The following is a 26,590-nucleotide window of genomic DNA, read 5'->3' as shown; positions in this document are numbered from 1 at the left end:
TGCACCAATGTGAAGCCAGTGTAGTCCTCCTGCAACACGTGTTTTCCCTTCTAGTGAAGGATGAAAACGATCCAAACTTAGAAAGGACACGTTTGTCAACTAGAAGGTTCCTGAACTCGTTTCAGCTTGATGTCATTCGATCAGTTTCAGAGAGTGTCACAGTGATCTATTTTGGGCTAATACAGTACTTCACAAAACCATTTAAGCCACTTCAACTTTTTTTTCCCCTCATTTTGGAGCGTTACATCTACAGACCTCAGCATATTTATTGGAACTTTATATGACAGACCAACGCAAAAAAATAAACACTAGCATGCGCTGTTGAAAGTCATCAAAAAAAACCTCAACAAAATTCAAACTTTTGCTTGCGAAAACTCCCTATAGCAGGACGATGTGCCTATAGTACAGTAAAGTCCAGCAAACCTTCAATGACAGACATTTTAGTGTTGTTGCTGTAGCCTTTGGGAATGCATCCAGCTATTGATTTTGGATGTTTTCCTTGGTCAAAAAAAGTACATTTCCTCTCATGACCAAAATTATGTGTAGGCCGACTGGATTTATGTTGACTTAACTGGATGTAGGATATATGACTTAACTGGATATGTGTCCCCTTTATCAAGGCAACTTCAACTCACGGATCTAGCAGGTATTCAGTAAAACTGCCAAACAATGTCTTAAACTTGAAAGCAATCAGTGCTAAACATCGCTTGGCAGCGGGATTTGGACTTTTTCCACTTCAAGACTAGAAATTCTGGATCAAACATAGCTGTCAACTTCCAACTACAGTCAGAATAGCTCCAATGACTTTTGAAAGATATCCTTATGGAGTATGTAATAGTTATATAGGGAAAACTTTTCCATTTTGATAGGTGCGGGAACGTGCCCAGTGGCAGTCATGTTTGGGTATTTTCTTATAGGGTGACTGCAGTCCACTGGATTTTTAAATTACATATACACCCAAACTGTTGCACCAGCCGGTTTCCCGAAGAGAAGGTAAACAGCTGAGCTTCCCCCCCACTACCCTTCAGCTGCGTGGTAAACACGGGGACTTCCACGACTCCTGCCACAAAAATAGCCTCTGGAACAGTTCTTGTTACTGTATGTGCACTAGCTTGGTGGGAAGATTCCGATTGAAATCTGAGCTCCTGTAAATACCGCTTCTCAAAATGAAACTATAGAAGGGCTCCTCCCCACCCCCGGGTTGAAAGTTAAATGACACATGTGTCATTTAACTTGACCTGTCTCCTGACTGTGGAGACAGGTCAGTGTTATATAAGAGAGGATGAGCTCGGAGACTTGCTATGAAGCTGGACAGGAAGCGAGGCGGGCTGACCAAGACTATTTGCTGATAGCACAGGTTGTTCTGCATGGGTGGAGATGAGTAAATATTTGGACATTGTTGCTGGGTAGGAATTAAGGGAATGTGAACTCTGAGGTGGTAAAACCTGCTGGGCTGGTTTCAGTCTCTGGGTCCCAGGCTACTTCTGGAAGAAGTTTATTGTTCTCCTAAATTTCTACCCTCAATTGGGGCTGCGGAAGTCTGTCACGTCAGACTTAAAGACTTCACATAAAACATCCGATGAAATCTAAGCTATTACATAAAGATGAGTTCTAAAAAAAGAGGTTTTCCAATAATGCGGTTGTTTATTGAGAGTCAAAGAGCTATCTAAACTAAAATGGCCTTGTGTGAAAATGTGGTTGCCCTTCTTTTTAAATCTTGAAATTATTGACCATTAACCACAGGGCAATAATCCAAAGCACCTTAAGGAAATCTAAGTCTGAAAGGCGACAAAAAAATCTAAACAAAAAAAACTCCCGTTTTCGATGGCTTAGTCAAAGTCTGGGTTTAAATCCAACTGAGATTTGAACCAACTGTTTGTGATCAAAAACCGTCCAATGCGGTGACCCCAACCAGTAGAAATGCAGGAAGTCATATGATTTCTCAAACAAAATGCATCAAACCCCTTACCTCCCCCACAATTGTACTACACATGCATAAAAGCAATGGAAAACATGTATATAGTTTATGTGTAAATAGTTTATGTCATATATAGATATAACAGAAGAACAGGCTAGCTGATCTGCTTACTATTGGAAGACGTTTGACCCTCTGCAAACTACAAAAGACATAGATCATATGGGAAAATGCTCTGTGTTGGTTATTTTTCTTAAATGCTTGCATAACTTTTGTCTGACCCAGTTTCGTGCTCATGCTTTCTCGTGATGTCTCCATTTTTAACATTAAACTCCAGATCCAGGGGGCAAACAGCATAAGCAGCTCGAGAATCAACCAGTGCAGACCAGAGGTTAACCACTCACATAGCTCAGATAAACCAGAATAACCTGCATTCAAGTGCATTAGGACACTGAAACCTACAACTGTGATGTCTGTTGTTTTCAAACAAGATAGGTTTCTATCCACATTCATTATTTCATTTGTTAGAAGCTAATGAAGAAGTGTCAGAACGTGAGCAAAGTAACAATACCACTACGAAAAAATACTGCACAATGAACGAATGCTTTTGCTCTTGCATGGCATGTTTAATGGTTTGCAAGAGACCCAAACGTAAAAGTAAGGCAAGCCGGAAGAGATGCAATGTGGGCTTTAATGAAAGATGTTCAAATTTTCAGAGCAAAATCCTGTAAAAAACCCCAACAAAAAACAAATAAAAATCCAAAATGTATAGAGCAGTGTCTTTGGGATGAAAAACATGGATGTGGATTGTGAAGAGGGGGTGCACTGAAATGGAAGTGAATGGTGCAATATTTGCAAATGTTAGCTGATTGGCTTGAATCATGGGCCTCTTGTGATGTCACCAACCCAAGCACAGACAAAACAGAAAGAAACTGATTTTTCTTCAGTGCACTTTTTAAAACTACGGAGTTTGCAAAGTCACTGTTCGTCATTTCTCGGCTGTGCTTTTGCTGTTGGTGTAAACTGTGTTATGGAGCTGAAAAAAGTAAACCACTGAACCGTGTCTTTAAAAGATGATCAGATTCTCTACGGAATGCACAAACAGACCATCATGCAACGTTAAAATACTGTGTTTTTATATTTTTGTGACTAGATTGGGTAACCACGGCCTAGTTTTGTAGGCCAGACAAAATTATCCTTTTTCTTTCCGGTGATGTCATACTTTCTTCATGTCACCAATTTCAGGTGGTCAGCAGGAAAAGCAGTTCAACACAAACCAGTCAAAACTGGTTGCTACTCATGCAGTTATGGCTGCAGCTGAACAAGAGTAAATTGTATATAAACACATGAGGTCACTGATGGGAAATGGTTGTCCTGTGGCCTGGAAAGAACAATAAAACACATCAAAAGTGTAGCATTGACAATTCTTTCTTCCGTAAATACAATTTTTGTATTTTTCAAACTGACGTATAACTCAGAATTTCTTATCCAGAATATGCAAAGTGAAGACCCTTAAAAAATTTCGTCTTACCATTCAATGCTGGCTTCTGCTTTTCTCCTTGTCAGCACCTGCATTCCTTTTTAGTGCAAAAAGTATATACAGTGCCTTGCCAAAGTGCTCGTACCCCTTGAGCAATTTGTCACGCTGCAGCACCAGACTTCAATATATTTTACTGGGATTTCTGTCAGGATCTGTGTTTTTCCGTGTTTAGTTAGAGTTTTCTGTGTCCTTAAGTCTCTTCGTTGTCCTGTCCTCCCCTTGATTGTTCCCAGGTGTGTCTCGTTTCTGTGATTACCCTCCCATGTATTTAACTCCACCTGTGTTCCTTGTTCCTCGTCGGGTCCTTGTCTTGTCAGTGTCGGATGTGCGTTTAGTCCTTTGTCTTGTCCATTTGAATTTACCAGTTGCTACCGGCGTTGAGCCCTGGCTTCTGCTCAGTCGTGCTGCCTGGTTGTGTGGACTTATTCTGGACATTCTTTATTAAATTCATTATTCATCCTACCTGGGTCTACAGCGTCTGCCTCACCACTCCACCTCACACCGTTTCATGACAGAAGGACCCGACCCAAACCGAGGTGAGGCTCGCTTAATTATGGACCGAGAGGAGTGGATCCAGCAGCAGTTGGAGTTGGCACAGAAGGATCTCTACCGGGATGTAGAGATCCTGCCTTCTCCGCTGCTGCTGGAAGAAATGGGTATGGAGTCGGACTACGACCAAGCGAAAGGCCAGAATCACGCCCCGACAGCCACCACAACCGCTTCACCGTCACTTCCATCAAACATTTTTGAAATAAATTCCGAGGACGATTTCTGTTTTCTTTTTGGACAGTTTAAGAGAAACTCTTTTATGTTAGAACTAGTTTTTGAGCTGTACGACGAATACCTTCAGAGCAAAGCCCCCGAACCTGTGCCAGCCTCCGTAGCAGCTCCTCTCGCCGCTGCTGCAGCCTTCGCTGCAGACCCAGCTCCTCCCGCCTCGGCTGCGTCTCCAGCTCCTACTTCTCCGGCGCTACCTCCAGTCTCTGCTGCCGCTGTCTCAGCGCCTCCGGAGCTTCCAGCATCTCCGGGACCAGCCGTTCCTGCCTGCGTTCCTGCCTGCGTTCCTGCCTGCGTTCCTGCCGGCATTCCTGCCTGCGTTCCAGCCGGCTCACCCGAGGCCGAATCAGCCGGCGTTCCAGCCGGCTCACCCGAGGCCGAATCAGCCGGCGTTCCAGCCGGCTCACCCGAGGCCGAATCAGCCGGCGTTCCAGCCGGCTCACCCGAGGCCGAATCAGCCGGCGTTCCAGCCGGCGCACCCCGGGCCGAATCAGCCGGCTTTCCAGCCGGCGCACCCCGGGCCGAATCAGCCGGCGTTCCAGCCGGCGTTCCAGCCGGCGCACCCGAGGCCGAATCAGCCGGCGTTCCAGCCGGCGTTCCTTCCAAGACCCCGACTCTCTGCGTTCCTTCCGAGACCCCGACTCTTCCTTCCGAGACCCCGACTCTCTGCGTTCCTTCCGAGACCCCGACTCTCTGCGTTCCTTCCGAGACCCCGACTCTCTGCGTTCCTTCCGAGACCCCGACTCTCTGCGTTCCTTCCGAGACCCTGACCCCCAGTGTTCCTTCCGAGACTCCCAGTGTTCCTTCCGAGACCCAGACTCCCTGCGTTCCGACCGAGACCTCCTGCGTTCCTCACGAGACCGAGACTCCCAGTGTTCCACCGGAGACCCAGTCCCTATCCGTTCCACCCGAGACTCAGACCCCCAGTGTTCCTCCTGAGACCCTGACCTTCTGCGTTCCTCCTGAGACCCTGACCTCCAGCGTTCCTCCTGAGACCCTGACCTCCAGCGTTCCTCCTGAGACCCTGACCTCCTGCGTTCCTCCTGAGACCCTGACCTCCTGCGTTCCTCCTGAGACCCTGACCTCCTGCGTTCCTCCTGAGACCCTGACCTCCAGCGTTCCACCCGAGACCGAGACTCCCTGCGTTCCACCCGAGACCGAGACTCCCTGCGTTCCACCCGAGACCGAGACTCCCTGCGTTCCGACTCTGACTCCCTGCGTTCCTCCAGAGACTCTCTGCGTTCCACCCGAGACCGAGACCCTCTGCGTTCCACCCGAGACCGAGACCCTCTGCGTTCCACCCGAGACCGAGACTCCCTGCGTTCCACCCGAGACCGAGACCCCCAGCGTTCCGACCGAGACCCCCTGTGCTCCACCAGAGACCCTGCCTCGGGGGGCTCGTCGTCGCCGTCTGTGGGCGGCCCCCGGGACTCATCGCCACCTCCAGCGCCGCGGACGGCCGCCGGACCGCCTCCGTGGTTCCCGCCTCCAGCGCCGCGGACGGCCGCCGGACCGCCTCCGTGGTTCCCGCCTCCAGCGCCGCGGACGGCCGCCGGACCGCCTCCGTGGTTCCCGCCGCCGCGGACGGCCGCCGGACCGCCTCCGTGGTTCCCGCCGCCGCGGACGACCGCCGGACCACCTCCGTGGTTCCTGCCTCCTTTGCCTCCGCCCACCCTGTGGGTAGTTTTTTGTTTGTTTATGGACTCTTGGCCCTTCTTGTGTTTCCGCCCACGATGGTGGGTAGTTTTTTGTTTTTCTGGGCTCTGGCCCCCCCGTCCAGCGCCCCTCCGCCCACCCTTGTTGTGTTTTTGTTTTTTCTGGACTCTGGCCCCCCATCCGGCGCCCCTCCGCCCACCCTTGTTGTGGTTTTTTTTTTTTTTTGGGCGTCTGGTAGCCGCCCTTGAGGGGGGGGTACTGTCAGGATCTGTGTTTTTCCGTGTTTAGTTAGAGTTTTCTGTGTCCTTAAGTCTCTTCGTTGTCCTGTCCTCCCCTTGATTGTTCCCAGGTGTGTCTCGTTTCTGTGATTACCCTCCCATGTATTTAACTCCACCTGTGTTCCTTGTTCCTCGTCGGGTCCTTGTCTTGTCAGTGTCGGATGTGCGTTTAGTCCTTTGTCTTGTCCATTTGAATTTACCAGTTGCTACCGGCGTTGAGCCCTGGCTTCTGCTCAGTCGTGCTGCCTGGTTGTGTGGACTTATTCTGGACATTCTTTATTAAATTCATTATTCATCCTACCTGGGTCTACAGCGTCTGCCTCACCACTCCACCTCACACCGTTTCATGACAATTTCATGTGACTGACCAGCATAAAGTGGAACATAAATGTAAAACGGGAGGAAAGTGTTTTTCAAACCAACTCACAAAAATGAAACACTGAGTTACCGAGTCGTAGAGCCACGTTTAGTTGCAATTGAACCAGCAACTCTTTTGGAGCTTGTCTCTGTCAGCCCATTCTTCTTGACAGAATTTGTCTAATTCAGATAGATTTAAGGGGGTGCGGGGTCTGTAGACAGCAGGTCCGGTGCCCATTTCCAGCGGTCTACACGGACAAATGTGATTATTAGGTTTTCTCCTGAGTTTGAAGCTGTTTTTTTTTTCTTTTTGCTGCTTCAGGAACAAAGCTCCACTAACAGTCTCCCGGCTTCCTCTCTGCAGATTAGCTGATCCCAGATTCAGCCTGAAAACAGAAAGACTAAACCAGGTCAGCAGAGCCAGTGTGTACAGCTGCTGAGCAGAGATCAGAGAGAAACAGGGGCTGGCTTTGCTGCTCTCAACAGCGCTGTCAATCATGCGCCCCACCTCACTGACTTCATCTATTCTCCTGCGGAATAAAAAAAAAAAAAAAAGGAGAGGAAAAAAAAAGGCCTCTCCACTTGTCAGGGAGGACGCGCCGTGCCTGAATGCAACAGCAAAACCCGGATCAAGTCGGGAGGGTTCCTCAATTGTGTGTCATGTCAGAAAGCTGAGCATCCACAGATTACCGCGGGTGTCATCATCATCATCTCTGAGGCTTCAAAGGGCGAAGGAAGGGAGAGAGGAAGAGAAGGGGGGGGGAGAAGGAGATGGGTGGGTGTGGGGTGGGGTGGAGAGGGAATGAGGGTTAGTGGTGCGTTGAGCTACAGGAACAGGCAGCTTGAGTGGGAACTCTAGTACTTGTCATCGCGGCGGCGTGTTGCTGGAAAGCGTGAGGCAAGGGGTGTCAGCGGGAAGGCTGCAGGCAAAGCAGCAACAGCAATTAGAACAACAACAACAACAGCAGCAGAAAAAACAGCAGTGATAACAGCTCCCATCGCAAGCAGGAAGGTGAAGTGAGACAGGCTGGCTACGTTTACTTTATAAGGCAGTAAATGAGGCATTTTAGCGGCATGCATGAGGGAGTGTCTGTCTTTGTCTCTGCGCTTCGATGGGAGGAGGGCTGGGTTGCTGCCTTTCAAAATCAAATCTGCACTAAGACCATTGTGAAGCAAAGTCGTTTGCTCCCTGGACCTTTTGCACGTTTTGATGTGACTAAGCTGGCATTTTTTTAAAGACAGATTTATTCTCAGCATCATGAACGTCTTTATGTCATCATTCTAAAATGGCGATCTTGACAAAACCTGTCAAATCTCGTCATGAGCAACACCTAGCATGTTTAACTCTAATGTTTTACAAGGGGCATAGCACCGTCTTCCAGCACAATCAAGTAATTATGTTAGCTTCAGTTGTTATAAAAATCAAATATGAATTAAAATAGATTTTACTTCATTTCTCGCCTTGAAATTGGGCCTCTGTCTCTTTAAAACCTCCTGCTCTTTCTCAAACTCCAGGAAGTCATCGCAACATGGCTCCTCCATTAACCATTTAGCGACGTTTTCACCAGCCTTGCACTGAGAAGTGGCTTGCGTAATGACTTCAGCAGATGCACAGTTCCAGTGTCTGCTAATTGCTGCCGGCTAGTCTGAAGGAGCTGAGTGAGTGAGTTGTGGGGGCGGGCAGCTCTGTGAGGCGGAACCTCTGAAGCTTGGAAAACGGCGGTCTGAGGAGGAGCTGCGTCTCAAAGGCGGAGCTAGTTCCACCCAGCTCGACGGTTGCCGCGGGAGATTGAAGGATTTCTCAAACATGCATGAAAGAATCAAAGCAACACTCCAGTTATGTTTTTAATGAGGGAATAACACAATAACATCATGTAAGGCTAAAAAAAAGTCCATTTTAAATAACACTACCCCTTTAAAACACTGATTTTCCTATTGAGATGAAAGCATTGGATTGTGTTTTTTGTTTTTTTTTATTGCCTCTTAGAAATAACAGATGTTGCATATATCCAAGGACGCACTCCTTTAAGCTATCAACATCAGGATCTTGATGCTTCCTGGTGCTAGCCGAATGTTCTGCCCGTTTAAGCATCAAAAATGTTGTGGGATTTGTTAAAAGGAGTGAAGAAATACTCATCAGGCAAACCAAATAGCTGGAAAATTAGTTCCAGACAGATTGAGTCTGCAGGCTTTCAAGGATGGTTCGTGTACAAGCAAACCCTTGTAAGCGCATAAGAGGGTGGATATCAAAGGAAATCGTACATGTGTGTGTTTGTTGGCGTGTGGGGGTGGATGTGTGTGTATGTTACGTAAGGTGATTCTGAGTGTACACACCCCTAATAAAATGCTGGGTTTCTTTCATGTAAAACATAAATAAACTAATATTTACCTTTACTCTAATTTGAACCAGTTCTTGCCCTTTTCAAATTGCGGAGAAAACTTTAAATTTGGTTCAATTAGACCATAAAACATTGCTTCGCTGTGGCGAACTGGTGGACCTCTCACCTGATTGAAGCCTTTGTACGATGAGATCGTTTTGATCCTTTGTTTCTTCTCTGCAAACTATGGCTTTAAGGATGTGAATGCAAAAAAAAAAAGCCCATTTAAGACAGGTGAAGTTTATTACAGCTTAATCAGATTCACAAAAATGGATGATATGGAAACTCAGGAAAACTCACTGCTTCTAAGTATTAGTGTGAGGGTGTAATGTAATTATTTTACATACCATCACTTAATGATCTATTGATTTTTTTTTAAGCTTAAAATCCAGAAATCCAGTTCGGTTAGAACAGTAGCACTGCTTTGCAAGCTCCAGTTAAACATCTTTTCCTTTAAAGCGAAAATAATGAAAAGCATATTTTAGATGAAACATTGTGCAGCAAACATTTCTTCACGTTTTTAGTGTGCTGATGTGATGGATACCGGAGTGGTGACAAGAGTCAGAGAATGTTTGTCTCTGACCTGACGCATTTCACTCCAAAGTACACTGTGTATTCAAATGTGATGCCAAGAATTCTTTATTAAACACTCATAGGTGATGAATGAAACGAGACTCCCAAGTGCAGAAGCCACTCCTTTGTTTATTTTTTATTTTTTATAAACTATTTGAATTATGAATGAACTGCAGTGTCTTTTAAGATAACATTTTCAAAACGTAGATAAGCTCTGATTGGATAAGTTTGTCATTTCTTTCTGACTGTGCCTTGAAAATTTAGAGAATAATTGAGAGGTATTCCGTAAAATTAATCAGCACTTGTATTTTAAACGATAACTTATTACATTTTTGACTATAATCGTTACAAGAAGAAAAAAAAAACCCCAGCAGAAGTAGCTATGACTGATTATTTGCTGTAATTGGAAACATTAACCAGGGTCAAGGGTCATGGTCGTAATTGTTTGATCGTTGTTTTGTGGTTTAAAATGTCAAATGTTTGAGAATCTCCAAGTTTAGCTTTTCACTCACGCAAGACCAGCGAAAGGAACATTAGAGTCCAATTGCCAGGTTTTCACCTTTCAACTGTTTTTTACTAAATCATTTAAAACACTCATGTTAACTTTTTTAATCTCAACATCTTAAACATAAGTGTGCTTTTAGTGAATCCTTTTCTCCGTTTTGATTAATTTACGCAGAAGCTCTCAAGACCCCAAACATGTTTATTCAGGACCCAAAGTGGGATCCCCCGCCCAGGTTTGGAAAACATTGACCTAACCCGCACACAACAAAAAGCTGCATTTCTGAAAAGTAAAAGGGTTCTCTAGATCAATTTATATTTTAATGGAATATGGAGAAGTCTGACATTTTGAAATGGAAAATTTGTACTGATTACTAATTATTAATATCTATTTTTGTAAATTTTACGAACACAGTCTGTTGAAAAAGTAACGTGCTAAGGTAAAAAAACAACAACAATAAAGCAGTTGAAATCCAGACTCCCAAAGTAAATCTTGCTAAGTCACCGGTGAAGCTGTTTGGAGAGCCGTTGAATCAACAGTATAGGTTATTTTTGGGGGCTCGTGACATGTAATCCAATATACAGACAGGTGGTTCTGTTATTGAGGCCCTCTGATGCTGAAATGGACTGAAACGTTAGAGCCGAGTTTCGAGGTAAACTGCTTTTGCAAGCATGTTTTCATTCTACAAAAAAAAAAAAAAAAGTAAATCTCCTTGTTGTTTATTTTGATGTTACAAAAATGGTGGGTGTAAGTGCGCTCGCCCTGTTAATAATTAGTCTGGCTGCACATTGAGGTGTCTGTGCGCTGCGGAGTCCTTTCAGTGTGTGTGTGTGTGTGTGTGTGTGTGTGTATGTGTGTGCGTGTACGCCTCTGTGTGGGTGCGTGTGTCTGAGTGAGTAATAGCGCTTCCCCGGTGAATGCCTCCCTGCAGCCCACAGCCCATTATGTGCCGCGGAGAGGCGGAGGCGAGGGGCGAGGAGGAGCGCGGAGAGCCAGCAGCACGCACGCTCCATTAGCGGACCCACTGCCGCGCCGCTCTGCCGGTAATTTGCGTAACGAGGTTGGAGCGAGTTCCGCTGGCTGGCCGCGGTCTGACCGAGCGGAGCTGCTCTCCTCTCTGCTCCTCGTGTTCACACCGCCTGTCACCGCGCTGCCTCCGATGCAGCCCGTAGGAGCGGAGGAGGATAGACAGACAAGGGAGAGAGAGGTGGAGATTAAGCGCCTGTCCGTGTGTGTTGTGTGTGGGTGTGTGTGGGTGTGTGTGTGTGTGCACTTGCGCGCTCGTGTGTGTTGTGTGCGCGTGTGCGCGCGTGTGTGCGAGGCAGCCTTCCGTTTCCCTTCATTTATTTCGCTCCGAGGTTCCGTTTTCCGCTGATGCTCAAGCGCCATCATGTGGACAAAAACGGCACAGCCGCCAACGCATATGCGTGGTAGCAGAGAAGAAGAACAAAATAGACGGTGTTTCGCAAAGGTACTCACACTCCTGGAACTTTTGCTCATTGTTTCACATTATGAACACAATTCGGCGTATCTTAATGGAATATTATAAATGATGGACAAACGCCACCAGAGAAATAAAGAACATAATGCGTGTATTTTATAACAAATAAAACCCCAAAAAATCCGTCGGGGTTGAAACCTTTCCACATAGTTTGCACGCTCTCCTGATGCATGCGTGAGTTCTCACTGGATACTCCATCTTCCTCCTATCAACAGGTCAATTTGTTTCTCTGAATTACCCTCATAAGAGTCTGTGTTGCCTCTCGTCTTCTGACTGCTGGACGTAGACCAGGGGTCTCAAATTCCAGGCCTCGAGGGCCTCAGTCTTGCAGTTTTTAGATGTGCCACAGGTACAAAACACTGGAATGAAATGACTTAATGTCCTCCTCCTTGTGTAGATCAGTTTTCCAGAGCCTTAATTAATGACCTAATTATTCTGTTCAGGTGTGGTGCAGCAGAGGCACATCTAAAAGTTGCAGGACTGCGGCCCTCGAGGACTGGAGTTTGAGACCCCTGACGTAGACACTCACACTCTACGAGGTTTTAGTTGTCTCATCCATCATTCAAAACGTTAACGTGTCAGTGACAAGATGTCGGATCTGCACAGTTAAGGGGAAACATGAAAACCTACCCACACATGACTATCCTAAAAAACCCGCAGGCTGAGGCAAGGTCAGCTAATGAAACGCCAAGAGGTTCTTGAGGAGAAACTTTGTTGCAAAATCATCCTAACCTGTAAATATCTTAGCTTTAAAAAAACAACTTTAAATCCAAATTTAGTAAAAACATTCACACGTCCTTCCTCAAGCTTTGTCTAAATAGTTTGCTGGAGTTTTGGTTCATTTCTTCCACAGACGTTATGGACGTCTCATGACGTCTGCAGCAAAACACCTTTGCAACCTGATGCTGCCACCCCCGTACATCCCAAATGATATTTTAAGTAAGGAACTAAAAGTAAAGATGTTCCCCCCCAAAGAAAATCACAGGAATAAATTGTTAATGTGACAAATTAATTCACTTGTGTTGCAGTGGCAGGTTTTCTATATGCAAAGTGATTTGAATAGACAATAAATGATTGTGTCGCAATGCAAAAGCAATCTATACAAAGCAGAAATTAATTTACACCAAGCAAAACTGTTATTCTGTATATTTATTGATAATAAGACCACTGATGGTGACTTAGTCAGTAGTAGACAGCATGGTGCGGTTCTTCTTGGGCCTCTAGTGACCCCTAGTGTAAGATGGATGGTATTACAGTTTAGTATTTACAGAACAAAAGTTTGGAGAAGAGAGCGCAGGAAAACATACATCCACAAATCAAATTTACAGATTTTTATAAGGAAACGCCACAATTAAATACTGACCAAAATAGCAAAATAAAATAAAAATAAAAATCACAGCTGGAGCCACAACATCTACTAAATGCTCGCACACACACTTACAGACCCACACGCACACGCCCACACACAGACATAAAAAGAGAGATCGAAAACATCTGGACGAAGCTGCAAACTAAATACCAACAAACTATAATAAGTTTAGAGCTAAAGTGTGCATTATTTCTCAACTAAACATCAGCCACAATTATTTTTTTGTTTGTTTTTTTTTTTTATCTCAGTGCAAGTTTCTTACAAACTATCAAACAAGTACCGACTCCGAGAGCTCGGCGTGGATTGAAAAACCATGACACGACAGTTATACTGATTAGCATATTAGATTGTGAAACAACACGTCATATAAATTACATTTCCCATACATATCTACAGATGAGGATGATGATGATGATGGCAGCAGCAGGTCGATGAGTTACACAGAACAACCGTAAGTCGTCGATGTTCGCCGAGTGATTCCCACTGATCTCTCTGCTCGCAGGCAGACAGACTGCTGAATATTTCACCAGAAGAAAATGACTTAACATCCCGATCGCTTGAAGAGGAAAATTGTCCACAACGGCTAAAATGTAAACACTACAAAAGCTTAGCAAAACTTCACTAAAAATGCAAAACTACTCTTGGATCGACAAGCAGCATCCTGCGATCTAAATCTCTTCCCACATCCTACCAACCACACGACAGAGTCCTAACATGAACTACGTATGTTCAGATCCAAACCAGTGATTCTCAGATGTTGTTCTTTTTATCTGACAGTATCCTACGTAGGTGCCTGCGCAAGGCGACAATGGTAACGACAACAAAAATATGGCTAAGTCACAAAATTCATTCAGAGTCTGAAGAGACCTGGTCACAACTTTATCCAAAACTGCAAGAGTTTAGCAGGCCAGATTTTAATGCCAGGTGTAAGTTGTCATGTTTAACTAGGTCAGTTTGGATCAAGCCAGGAAGGATGACAAAAAATAACCAGAAAGGAGTTTTTCTCTTCTGTTCCTTTAAGTCATACGAACAGCGGGACATGTTTAATATTGTAACTTTCATGATACCACTAAATAAAGATTCCCTAGGTTATGCCTAGTGTCGACATTAGGTTTGATGGGCTCTTCAAACTCTGATTAATTCATTTTTACATGTAGAACTGATTAAATAGCTTAAATATGAGTTCCTTTTTACCCATCTTATGCCTAAATGCATTTTCTTGTTTCACAGTGAGAATTAAAACGTAAGAAATCAAATTTGTTAACTTATTTGGCTTTCTAAATTTCATATACTATGGGCAAAAAAATATTTTTCATTATTGTGGTTAAAAATACTCTACAGCAGTTTCCCCTTTCGCCTCCTTTAGCAACATAACCTCTCCTCCTTAGTGCACATAATCAAGTAACAAAAGACTACAACCCCTACGGGAATACACAGTGATGAGCAACAACAAATGGAAAACTAAACCTACCAATGGAAGGGTTACTTTCAGGTTTTTAAGTAATGCCCTTCTGAGGCTGTCCGCTCTGCTCCCCCCTGGCCTCTCAGGGCCACACCGATCAGAGAACAAAAAAAACCAAAAAAAAACCCGCCAATGAGCAACTTTTACATCAAGCGTTGATGTGGTGCGTGGTACAGAAAGCTTTGATGCATCTGCAGCAAGTCAAGAAATGGTGCTTTACAATAAGTTACATAAAGATATTACACTGAGATCACAGGCAGAGAGACGAAAGGCGGCAGCTTCCGATGCAGGTGTGTGATGGGAGTTTTGGGAATTCATTTCAGTCCTGCGACAAAAGACTTTGTCTCTTCTTCTCTCCATCTCCCTGATAAGATAAAGATCATTTTAGTCTTGGAGTAGTTTGTTTTTTATTTTTATGTTTTTTTGGAGATGTGCTTCAATTTTAATAACTGCGTCTCACCTGCCACGTCACATCAGCTAGACCATCTCATATTGATTGGCTGTGATGATCCTGGACAGACAGCAGGCCAGCAACATGCCAATCAGCTGAAAACAGAAAAACACACGCAAAGTGAGCTTCAATGAACCATTGCAAATCATAATGAACCTTTTTTTTTTTTTTTTTGGGAACATTTTTCTTCCTTCACCTGCGAGAAGGCGATCCCAAACGTCACGCCAGCAATGATGGCCATGTTGGTTTCCATGAATGAAGTGACCAACTCAAAGCAGCCCTGAAACAAAGGGGGCATGTTAGTCTGCACAGGAAACAGGGACACGTTATATGCGCAAAGTAAAGGCAAGATGGGTGTATGGGAGAGTATCTGAGGCAGCTGTTAGTGTATGGAGAAGCCGGGAGGTTTTGAAGAGATTCATTTATTTTTGGAAAAGCACAAAGAAAATGGTGAACAATCAGAACCTACCTGGTGGTAGACCTTGCTTGGCGCTACAGTTGCATTGCGGAGATCATCTGGGTTACAATCAGAGGAGTTAAAGCAGCAGCTGGCAGGGATACCGTTGGAGGGGTAAAACACGCTGCCAAACCAGTTGGTGTAGTTATAAACTCCACAGCAACGCAGCTACAAACCCAAAAACAAACAAAAAAAAGCACTTATTCCTCAGAATTATACAGGAAAATATTCTACAATAAAAACAACACTACTACTGACAACTTTTAGGAGTTTTCTGGGAGTATGGTGCTATTGTTTATTGAAATGCACCTTCCTCCAGTCTTCCTCTATCATACATTCGATTTTACAACAAACACAAACAGGTTGGCATACATACTGTGTGCACCATTACCATGACAACCAGAATAATTTGTATACATTATGGTGACTCAGAGAGGACCAAATTAATCATTTAGTCAAATAATCTTAGCTCACTGGCGTGTTTTCACCCAATTGCACAGGATAAACATGGTTTAGAAAACTCAAGCGCCTGAGCTTGGTGTTAAAACAAAAGTCTTTAGAGCACCAGTCTAAAGCCAATTTGAACTCTTTGCTTGTGCAGCATAGACATGAGTCCAAGTTGAGACTCAAGTCATTAGAGAACAAGTATAATTCAAGTTTGAAGTCTTTGTGGAACTTAAAGGCAAGTTGAGACTAAGACTGACAATGGAGTGCCAGACATTGACTCTAGGTCAGTGACGTGCAGTCAGGGGAGGCAGGTGAGGCTCTGCCTCACCTGTCATCATGGAAGACTAATATAATGATAAAATATCTTATATTGCTATTTTCACACTGTGGTTTGTACTATGAAGTATTTATTTTTCATTTAGCTTAACCAATTTTGATTATTTTTTTCTTCAAAATCGCTGAATTTTCGCAATTTCCAATTCAAATGTTCAGAAGCGAAGACGGTGAGGCAGCAGCGAGCTGAGCCTCACTTGGGATTGATCAACTTCTCGCTAACTGCGCTGGCTGCCATTCTATGAGAGCATGTTCCTCCTGTCTGTACGTCGCCAATAAAATGGTTTAAAAAGGTTTAATATATGAACTGATTTTCCATAATTTAGCTTATCTATATAATGTACAGTGTTTTTTGTTACCAACTGTGTGTGTAAAGGTGATTCGGGTACTGAGGAGCGATCATAAACGGCAGAGAACAGATTAGAGGTGAGGCAGGCAGTTCTCTTGCTTCATGGCAGGGGGCGCTCATGATCCCAGACATTGTGACTCTGCGTCTGCAGAGTAAGAGACAGCGAGCTAGCATACAGTAAATAAGTGAAGCTACACGCAACGAGTCTACGTGTAGCGTGGCGGATACAGAGAGCGAGAAAAAGGTGGTTTTGAGTTGTATTTCAATGTGTTTCCCTTTGCTGTGCAGCACAGCACTAAATTAATCATATCTATATTTCCAAGTTTCATTGAGTAAACTGTATTATTCTACCTTGGCAGCGCGGCTATGGATGGCATGTGAAAGTATAGTCTTTTTGCCCTTCAATGTTGTCCGTATGCGAGAAATTTCCATATGTAAACAGTAACATGCAGGGGGTCTTATGATTTTGATTTAGTCAGTGCCTCACCAGCCATGAACCTCACTGCACGTCGATGCTCTAGGTGGAGAATCTTCTGAGAGTAAGTCTAAGTCAAGTCTAACATCTGATTCGTGTGGCGGAAGCAATTCCACGTCATGTCTGAAATGTTTGATTTTTCAACTTAAGCACAACTTGACTCGAAATTGCAAAGTCTCCATTTCAGCTCCTTTATTAAGATTTTGTAAACGTTTTTGAGTGTACTCCAGGCTAGTCTACTATATCTCATATACCTGTGTGATTAAGAAGCAGGCCGTAAAGCACTTCATCAAAGGTAACCAACCTTTTAAAGTGTGGACAGTATCATTTTCCGAGTCTGTGACTCGGCTTTATGTTATCACTCACGCTGTTCTGCAAGTAGTCAACAGCACGGCTCGCCTCATCCTTAGCATTGTAGTTCAGGACTGCGTCGGTGTAAGTCCTGCGAAAGTTTCCCTTTATCTGCAAAAACACGGACACACACTTAAGTCCAATATGTCAACACAGACTTGCACAAATTGCAAAGCTGCAGTGAAGCGACTCTGACCTCATGACGAAACACAAATCCAGAGATCCCCGCCACAAGCTCCGCAAGGAAGACCAGTGAGAGAAACATGGCGTACTACACAAAGAGGAACGAAAGCGGGAGATTTGCATTGATAACATGAAACCGTTGAGGTGAATATCATTTGCCTTTCGATGCTTACTCTCACATCACCATGATTAAGCGAACAAGGTACCAAGAAGGACCTACTAAATAACTCATATCTTCACTCAGGATAAAGGTAAGGCATTGTTCCGCAAGTCATGTGACCTGCGGTTAATTCATCAGTACTTCTCACTCTTACTGCAGAACAACACCTAAAGGTTCTTACCAGCTTCAGCATCCATGGGCTTCCTCTGCAGGTGGCGAAGCATCCAAACAGGCCGAAAACGATGATGACAGTCCCGGTGCCGATGAGGACGTACGGGGCGTTGGTCGAGTTGTCGGCGATGAGGGAGATGTACGGGCCCAGCATCAGCTTCCCCCAGACTCCCACTGCCAGCAGGATGGCTCCCGTTATCTAAAAGGATGAAAGAGATATGGCACAAGGAGCTGAATGAGAGCAGGGAAGGAGAGGCCTTATTCTCGACACTTATTTCAACAGTTGTGTTTCTGCGGCACGCAAAGGGGAGAGACGAAGAAATGGGGATCAAGGTGGAACAAAAAGGAGAGCAATTATAGTAGGAGGAGGAGCCGGAAGATAGCAGACAAAAAAAAAAAGAAGAAAATCATCAGGAGCACGAGGTGCCAATCACCTGCTCTGTGAATATGCCTACATTCACGCACGAGAACATCAAATCAAAGGAGCTCTTTGATCCGAGGCGAGACGCTTCCTCCTGTTGCGCCTCTTTTAGCATTTCAAATGAATGCGGCGGATAAAAGAGCGCGTTGTTCGAGGCAGATGAAGCAGCGTGTGTCTCAGCTGGGTTTGTCTCGCTGGCGCTGGAAACAGAGCGGGGCGGTGAACGGCTGCGGATGATCCGACTCCGGCGAGGGATGCCTCATCCTGCTAACCATTGTCTGCTAGAGACGAGGCTGCTCAACATCCAGCTGCCAGACCTTCTGATTACAAAGGGAACGCGCGGCGCTAATATTCTCTGCTCCTTTAAAACTGATGTGAGCACGACACTCGCCTCCCTACCTTTAACGGCCCCTTCCTCTAAACTGTGCTGTTCAGAGACAAAAAGGAACAGAATTATTTTTATTTAACGCACCGGAGCTCCTCGCATTTACTTTTGTCCGTAGCTTCGGCGGGCTTTCTTCAAAATGAGCTATTTTAGATTTTATTGGGAAGAGTAAATATGGAAGAGGCTACTTTCTTCCAAGATTTCGTCAGACGAGACAAAATCTTTCTGGTTTACTTTAAAAAACGCTAATAAAAAAACATAAACAGATACACCTTATGTTTCTTTTTGGTTTACATGCAATTAAAATAAATTCAGGAGGGAGACATGTTGGAGGTTGCAAAGCACTCCTGGCGTTTGATTTAAAGCATACGTATGTATTTGAATGGCCTACTCAAAGTTCAGGCCTAAATCCAACTGAGAATCTGCAGCTGGATCTGCAAGCATATGTCAACATGTGTCAAGCACTTATTGACACATTGCAAAAGAGGCTAACAACTATCTCTACAACCTGCACCTTTACGAAAGGGCCTTACTAATGTGTTGCGATACAATGTGGACACTCATATAAATTTGCATGAATTTCCAGAACAGGTATAGAAGAAAGAGTCATAATTATGTCTGGAAATGATTAGTCTGAGTGATGATTAACCCAATGCTGCTTTGGTATTTTAAAAAGCCTTACATTACATGATCAGCTTTACTTGTTTTCAGTTCAAAAGCCTGAAGATATTTAGTCATTTTTTAATATTGCTATACCACTATCAGTTGTTTTACCTTTCAGTCTTAACACTGTGTGTGTGTTGATATTATTCACGTAAAGGAATATTTTTTTGAAGTAAGCAAAACTGGTGAAAATGAGCGTTATTGACAACTTGTGGGCAGTTAGATGCAGAGGCGAGGATGCCCACACAGGATGTCGTCACACAGTCGAGGTCTTTATTTCTGTTCACAAACCGAAGGTTGGATCTTCATCAGATTCTCAGGGTAGGATGATACGACTGCGACAAAAATGAATGTATTCTCATCTGTACATGTGGTATGAATAATTTTGGAGAGAGAGAGAGCGCCTGTATATTTACATCTTTGTTGTTTCTTATATCTTGGTGCAGAATTCTTAAACTAGGACAAAAAAACCCCCAAACAACTAGCAAATGAGAGGATGGAAAAATGTGTTGACAGGACAACTATTAGTGATGAAGTCCCGCTCAAAGTTTGTCAGTAACCATGTGGGCCCTGTTTGCTACCCTAGATGTAGAGGGACATACCAAACCTACCCAGTTTTAACCTTTTTGCCTATATTCCAAACATTTAAATGTACACACCAATACAGCATTTTCCCCTGTAGGAAATGTGGTGGATGACTTTCTTCAGCTGGGGAAGGGAAGCTGGTCAAAGTTGATGGAAAGATGGGCAGAGCAATCCAGAGAATAAGACTGGAGACTGGAGTGAAGGTTCACCTTCCATCAGTTCAACGACCTCAAAATATACAACCAGAGTTACAACGGAACGGTTTATCAAAGAGTAATTGCATATAAAAGTTGTGCTAATGAAAGGCCTGCTTTAAAAGGTTAGTTTAATTTTTCTTAGAAGTTGTGGGTAACATGTTGTATCAGTGTGAGTTTACAAAAAAACTTAAATAAATCCTCTGATTGGTGGAGCCTGTCAGACATTTTACTTTAGTAATTTAAGACACCTCAAAACAAAAACAGTTTCCATGTGTTAGCTTCCACCACCCGTAAGAATGTACCTCCTCCATCAACAAGCTCATGTTGCTATGGCAACTTTCTACAAAAGATGACGAAACCTCATTTCAACATAATCGAAAACAGCCAATCAAATCCAATTTTTGCATTAAAATTGCAAAAAAACAAAACAAAATATAAGTTGGAACCCAACAAGAATAAAATAACTTAAGTGCCACATTTTCAAGGTGAAGGCATCTTCATGCAAAGTGCGTCTTACAATATTCCCACTATTAAATAGTTTTTCTGCTTCTGATCTTTAAAAAAAAGAGCTGATAAAATCCCAGGTTTCAAACCAGCTCCTTCAGTCTTTGTAGTTTTGTTTACATTAATATTAACGGGTGAAGACGATTGAAAGTGACTCATCCACATGATAGGAAAATCAACAAGCTATAAAGTCAACAGTTGTAGACTTTACCACCGTAAATGAGTTTGAGTTATTTTTCAAAAACTTCAATTGTTAGAGGTGGAAAGTGTAAAGAGCAGTAGCCCGAATGACTTGCAGCTGTAAGTGCAGTGAAAGGTGGTTCTAGAAAGTTTTTTTTCTTTAGTTTATTTAGTTTTTAATATTTTGTTGATGTGAAAAAAATCCTTCATAAAATAGCATGCTTACATGTTATATTTTTTTGCCAATAAATGTAAACATTTTTATTCCAATCCAACAATTAAAAGACAGGAGCTTATTATTCTGGTCTGAAGTCAAATAACATCTAATAGAAGACAAACAAAACATCTAAAGCACTTTTAAGTAAAGCCTTCCACTCCATTTAGTCGACGCCCTGATAAACTACAGGGCTTAAGGCTGATGATTTAATTTGTCAGTAATATTATTAGTATTTCTATTAACAGTGATTGAGCCGGTCAGCACAGAAAGTTATGTCAGTGAGTATTGCCTTTGATTATCATAATCTCTCTAATCATGTTGCACACGATCCTGTCCTCCAAACAGCTGCTGCTTCGCACAAACAAACAATTTGGTGTCGTTGCTGGAGAGCAGCTCTCCATGCCGCTGAGGGGCTGAAGTCTGGGGAGGATTATTGAAGCTGCACGCCTGAGGCTGAATTCCACACACCCTGAGACGCTCTTTCTTCCTCCCTTTTCTGAGCCCCACAACCCCTCGTCGCCTCTCGGCCCCCTCTCGCATGTTTTGTTTGAAATTCAACGCCGACCACCGTGGTTACAGCGCTGGGTTTAAAACAGGTCACCCTCCCCTCTCCTCCTACCCGCCCCCGCCTCCCTTCGCTTCTCTTTCAATTCGCCTCCCACTCGGCCTGATAAAGAAACAGAAGGTGCGATCACAAAATATGCTCACGAAGGACGAGGAGCCGACTGCAACACCTGCTCCGCGTTTTTTTGCGTCTCCTGTCCCCTGGCGTGTATTTAAAGAATGGTGCCACTTCTTCACAAGCTCACGACAAAGCTTTGAGACAGTGAAGCCTACAAGCCCAGGACTTGGACACCTCTCCTATTTCGAACCAGCGTTTCACCCCTCAGAGGAGTGGAGGGGTGGGTGGGAATTGTGCCAAGCTTGAGATTCTCCTCCACTCTGGCTGCCTGAAACCCGACGCTCTAGATGGTGGAGTGCGCCCGTGGACCACCGACTAAATATAAAAAGTTCACGTCTGTGACTGTGGCTCTGCTCAGCTCCGTCTCTCAGCCCTGCAGGACTCAAACCTGACGGCTGAAAACAGCTTTCCTATAACATTTAGCTTTAATGAGATCCAGGAAAAGGTATTCAATCATGTTAGTCGGGGTTTACAGAGAGCGTGGGAAGCATAATAATGAGTTCTTAAAACAATTATTGATGGGTAAATCAGTTCCAGATTAATTAAATGACCTTATTCCTGAAAATGAGTCAGAGGAACCTGTGTCAGAAGAATTGTACCAAAACCAACGAAATTTTGCGATTACCCCGATAACTCATCTTGTTTACCTTGCAGTTGCATGGTCGCAATTCAATTCAAATTCAAATATACTTTATTGATCCCAAAGGAAAGTTAAATAAATAGATTAAAAGAAGATTATACTATTTTAATTTTATATTCAAATGCTATATTAGACTTATGTTTATAAACCACTCAGTGTCATAACAAATCAATCTGAAGAATAAATTCTTGGCATTTCCAATGAAACTTATACAGCATTCGAGGAGGTTTATCCATATTTCCCAGGAGTCGAATTTATTCAGAATGAACACTTCAATTGTTTTGCAAGAAATGTAACTTCAGTGATTCTTGATTCTAGTTATAATCAATACAATTTATAATCAATACAACTTTGTCAACTACAGACTGCAGTGGCAGGCAAGTTCTCTCTTTTCACTTAGCTCAGACACAGAAGAAACAAAATCAGCTAAAGTCCCGATAAACTGAAATTCACTGACTGAAAGTGATTTTCAAACTTCTACGGTGGCTTTGATATTAACAGAGGATGGATATAAAGTAAAAGCGGTGAGCACTAATGTAATAAATGGCATGCCCATCAACAGCCACTGCAGTCACCTCAGTGGTCTGGCTGTTCACTTCCTGCTGCAAGGGTCAATACAACCGTGTCGATTATAAGACTGCAATACAGTAAGCATATTTTTTATCGACTGTCACAATTGTATTGGGGGACACAGTGGCATGGTTGGTAACACTGAGATAACTTCTCTAAACCCAAGAGATTCTTGTTAACTAGAATCTGGCTGAATTTTTAAATTTTCTTTTAAACAAAATATGTTACATTTAGGGGGTTTTTTATTAAAAAGAAACTAAATATGTTACATCTGCCTTGTCTTGAGTGATGAATGCAGTTTTGCATAATAACAAAACCCTATTAATGATTTGTAGTATAAAACCTTTATAGAAATGATCCAGATGTACTGACTCAATATGATGGAAAAATAAAAGACGTCCCATAGTGCTGTACTGGTTTGCATTACACTGCAGGGTGTGTCTTATGTTTTGCTTCCTCTGCTGTAGAACAGCAAGATAGCCAGACAGTGCAGATAAATCAGTGGTACACACTCTAAAGGAAGCCCACTTTCCTCTCTTTTATCTCAGACTTGTCACCATGCTACTTATATAGCCTTACCAATCCTAATGTAATTTTTTGTTTTGTTTGGTCTTGGTTTCATTAATTTTTTTGGTAAATTCTCTGGGTTTTATTTTTAAGCTGATGTAAACTGGACGAGTTTGATGCATAAACCATGCAGCCTAACTCAATCTGCCAATCATTTGTGTAATTACGGAAAGATTTTTACATGGTGAGTTTGTTAAAGAGGTGCGGCTGACATGTTAGACAAAATAATGATGGAATGCGACACAGCCACCGAGCGTCAAGAACAGATTCAAGCAATGGTACAGTAAAAGAAATACCAAGAGTTTAACCTCTAGATGTTCATTTTTGCATAATAAAAATAAAAATAAACTGTCTGTGCCTTATGTACAGTTATAGCCCATCGCTATAGTTTGATAACGCATCATCATCCTTATATGGTACTCACTTCCTGTTTTAAAGAGGTGCAAATTATTCACAGATTTCGATGGCTCTAATATGACATTTGTCCTGTGAACCACCTAAAGGAGGCTCTACAGCACTGAAATACATATTATATTTTTGCATAAGCTGAAGGATATATTGTCTTGGGTTTTCCCCAAGGTTTCCTTCCAGTGGGACAAAACCTCAAAAAGACAGCAGCCATCCTGATCAGACACCAAAACAACAGCTGACTCCTTTTGATGTGATGGAGCAGCAACTCTAATTTAAGCTCCACCAGATGACAGATTTGTCGTAGACTGGAGACAAATGATCAGATTTTTTTTTTGTCCATTGTTACCCATAATTCCCAGCTGGGAAAATACACAATCAGTCTGCAGTAGATGGACACAGTTGGGAGGGAGAGAGTCGACCTAAACAGCAAGATATGTTGCCAACTGCGAATAAACAATAGAGGATGGGACACAACATCAGCTGCGGGTGGTTTTGTTAGGTTTGATTTTCAAGCCTTTTCTTTTTTTTTTTTCTACTTTATTTGTAACTATACGACCATAAACTCAAAACTGCAGGGGCTACCACACAAACTACAACCCAACTTTTTAAATTACTGTATCAAACTTAGCAAAATGCTTAGAGATAAATGAGATAAGCAACAAACAAAACACACACAGCAGAGAGAATTATGTCTAAAATAAATAATGAGATGCATTTTTCTAATTATAAAGAGAAAACTCAGCATGCTCTTAAATTAAGACGGTTCAGCAAATTCTAAAGTAAAGCAGGTTATTTCACCAGTGATTTAGTTAGGACTTAGTTGTCAAAGAATCGACATCTTCTTGTAAGCGGAAACTCAACACAGTCAACTGGTATGTTAAGTTAGACCTTTGCTTTAGTTGGTTTGATAAACCCTGAAGTCTGGGATCCAGTTAAGTGTCTGATTCTCATTCTTTCAGTTGTGAAACAAGAAAAAAAAAGGGCAAAAACCTGTTTGTTAGTTCAAACTCCAAGTGTCTGCAAAATCTGTGAAGATTGGGAAAGTCGTGTACCCAGATTGAGTTTCTGTTTTTGTGGGCTGGTCTCTTTCTCGTTCACACACTGACACTGGGGTGAAGCTGGGACTTTAACAGCACAATATTCATGCAGGTTTCACTTTTAATTCCACCTCATCTGTAACTTATTTTGTCCACAAAGGACTATAGACAATACCGTTGTTGATTTTATCTAACAATAGCATACTAATGTTTATTAGGATGCTGTATATAAACCCCAACCTATTTTTGTTAAAGCAACCCAATTATTAAAATGTATTTGAGCTATACGCAGCGTCATATTTTGGTAGAGGCTAGGTCGCTAGGATAAAATAGTAGCTTTTAGCTATACAATCAATATATATTCAATGATGGTAGTGTAAGCAGAGATTTCCTGTGGGGATAATCCCACTCAAAGTGAAAGTGGGCTTTATTAAAGGTGTTACATTCCAGCACTGAGGCTGGGCAAATAAAGGGGCCCTTTAAGAATGTATAGGAGACACAATAAAATGCACAGTATCCTACAAAAAAACAGGCCAGCCTCCCATGCAGCGCCTTCAAAGCTGCTCTTTAATTTTTTTTTTTTCCTCCCTCCACCTCGCTCACATCGACCATGATGCTACAGTGAGATAAAAACGCGCTGACGCCCAGCAGCCAATAAATGAGCAACCTTAGACCCCCGGTTACATAAGGAGTTACTGCGGGCGATTCCAAACGCTAAAAACAGAGTCGCGGCGTTAATAGTCTCAGTCCGTGATTTACAAAAAAAAAAATTTAGGGGGGGGGGCTTAGTCAACAGCACGGATCCATCGCTGATGCTGGCACCGAGCGGCCTTTCATCACGCACAACAAAAACACGCACAGCAGCAGCGGCGGAGGCGGAGCGGCAAGATTTGTTCTCGGTTAGGAAAGGTGAAGGAGTAAAAAAAAATATATATATATATATATATACAGAGAGAGAGAGAGACCGAGAGAGAGAGGCTACATACCCAAAAGACGAAGGAGTAGACTATAAGGAGCGTTTTAAGGCAGGTGATGACCGGTTTGGTCTCCATTGTGGTGCTGTGTCGGATCGAGCCGCTGTGGCGATAATAACAGGAGCGGAAAAAAACAGAAACGTCTCCGCGGCTGGTCGCGCTGCGCTGCGTCCTTCGCGGATGCGGCCGCACGGCGTCACTGTCCGCCCGCAGGTTGCGCCGTTAGTTTCTCTGCTGCATCAAACAGCTCTTCCCCTCCTCCCTCCTCCGACACCGTGGAGACAAATATGGTCCCTATTGTGGAAGCATGGGGTTTGTTGAGCGGCGGAGGAACATATAGACCCCTCTGCTTCATCGAAAACACCCCTACATGCGCACTAGAGGGTTTTGTGGGTTACATAAAAACAAAACCAACTCGACCAGAACAGTGAAATATATTCAAAATGGGCAGTTTTTTTTAAAATTTCGTTTCGTCACATTTTCCATAAAAACAATAATCATATTCAAACCAATCTGTTTACACCCTGTCACTTAAATCTATGTGTTTAACCTGAAACAGTAAAAAAAAAAAAAAGGTGAAGTCATCGTGCAATTAGCGAGGTATAGGTAGCAGTGATGAAGACAATAATTTATTACATGTAAATACGCATTATCCTTTTGAATAACGAACGTATTTTGTCAAATTAATGTTAATTTCAAATAATTTTATTTGCCTTTAAACTAGAAGACATGAAAAAGCCAAATCGAGCGTCCACCACTCTAGAACTTTTGCATATTTTGTCCCATTACAATAACAAAATCCCATTCATATATTGGTATTTTAAGTTACCAACAAAGTAGTGCATTTCTATGAACCTAAGTGGAGAGAAATT

General features: G+C 43.1%; 1 protein-coding gene across 1 annotated transcript; it reads right to left on the bottom strand.

Annotated features, from left to right (window-relative positions):
* Positions 1-12,611: 12,611 nt before the first annotated feature.
* tspan7 (tetraspanin 7) lies at positions 12,612-26,030 on the bottom strand. Its single transcript, XM_032567713.1, has 8 exons — positions 25,731-26,030; positions 17,696-17,884; positions 17,368-17,442; positions 17,187-17,282; positions 15,229-15,384; positions 14,956-15,039; positions 14,769-14,854; positions 12,612-14,672 (listed from the first exon to the last, which is right to left on the bottom strand). The coding sequence occupies exons 1-7, from the start codon at positions 25,794-25,796 to the stop codon at positions 14,786-14,788; spliced, it is 735 nt and encodes a 244-aa protein (XP_032423604.1). The 5' UTR covers positions 25,797-26,030; the 3' UTR covers positions 12,612-14,672; positions 14,769-14,785.
* Between the last annotated feature and the right edge of the window lie 560 nt (positions 26,031-26,590).

This window comes from Xiphophorus hellerii, chromosome 7, assembly GCF_003331165.1.
Source record: "Xiphophorus hellerii strain 12219 chromosome 7, Xiphophorus_hellerii-4.1, whole genome shotgun sequence".
Classification (NCBI taxonomy): domain Eukaryota; kingdom Metazoa; phylum Chordata; class Actinopteri; order Cyprinodontiformes; family Poeciliidae; genus Xiphophorus; species Xiphophorus hellerii.
The sequence above is the reverse complement of the archived record's forward strand: the minus strand, read 5'-3'. Positions and strand labels throughout refer to the sequence as shown.

Bases quoted from the DNA above. Each gene is read 5' to 3' on its own strand.
- tspan7 (XM_032567713.1), bottom strand. From the start codon at position 25,796: ATGGAGACCAAACCGGTCATCACCTGCCTTAAAACGCTCCTTATAGTC. The intron at 17,885-25,730 runs GTATGTAGCCTC...TCATCCTTTTAG, and splicing joins TCTACTCCTTCGTCTTTTGG to ATAACGGGAGCCATCCTGCT. The intron at 15,385-17,186 runs GTGAGTGATAAC...TTGGGTTTGTAG, and splicing joins TTGACTACTTGCAGAACAGC to CTGCGTTGCTGTGGAGTTTA.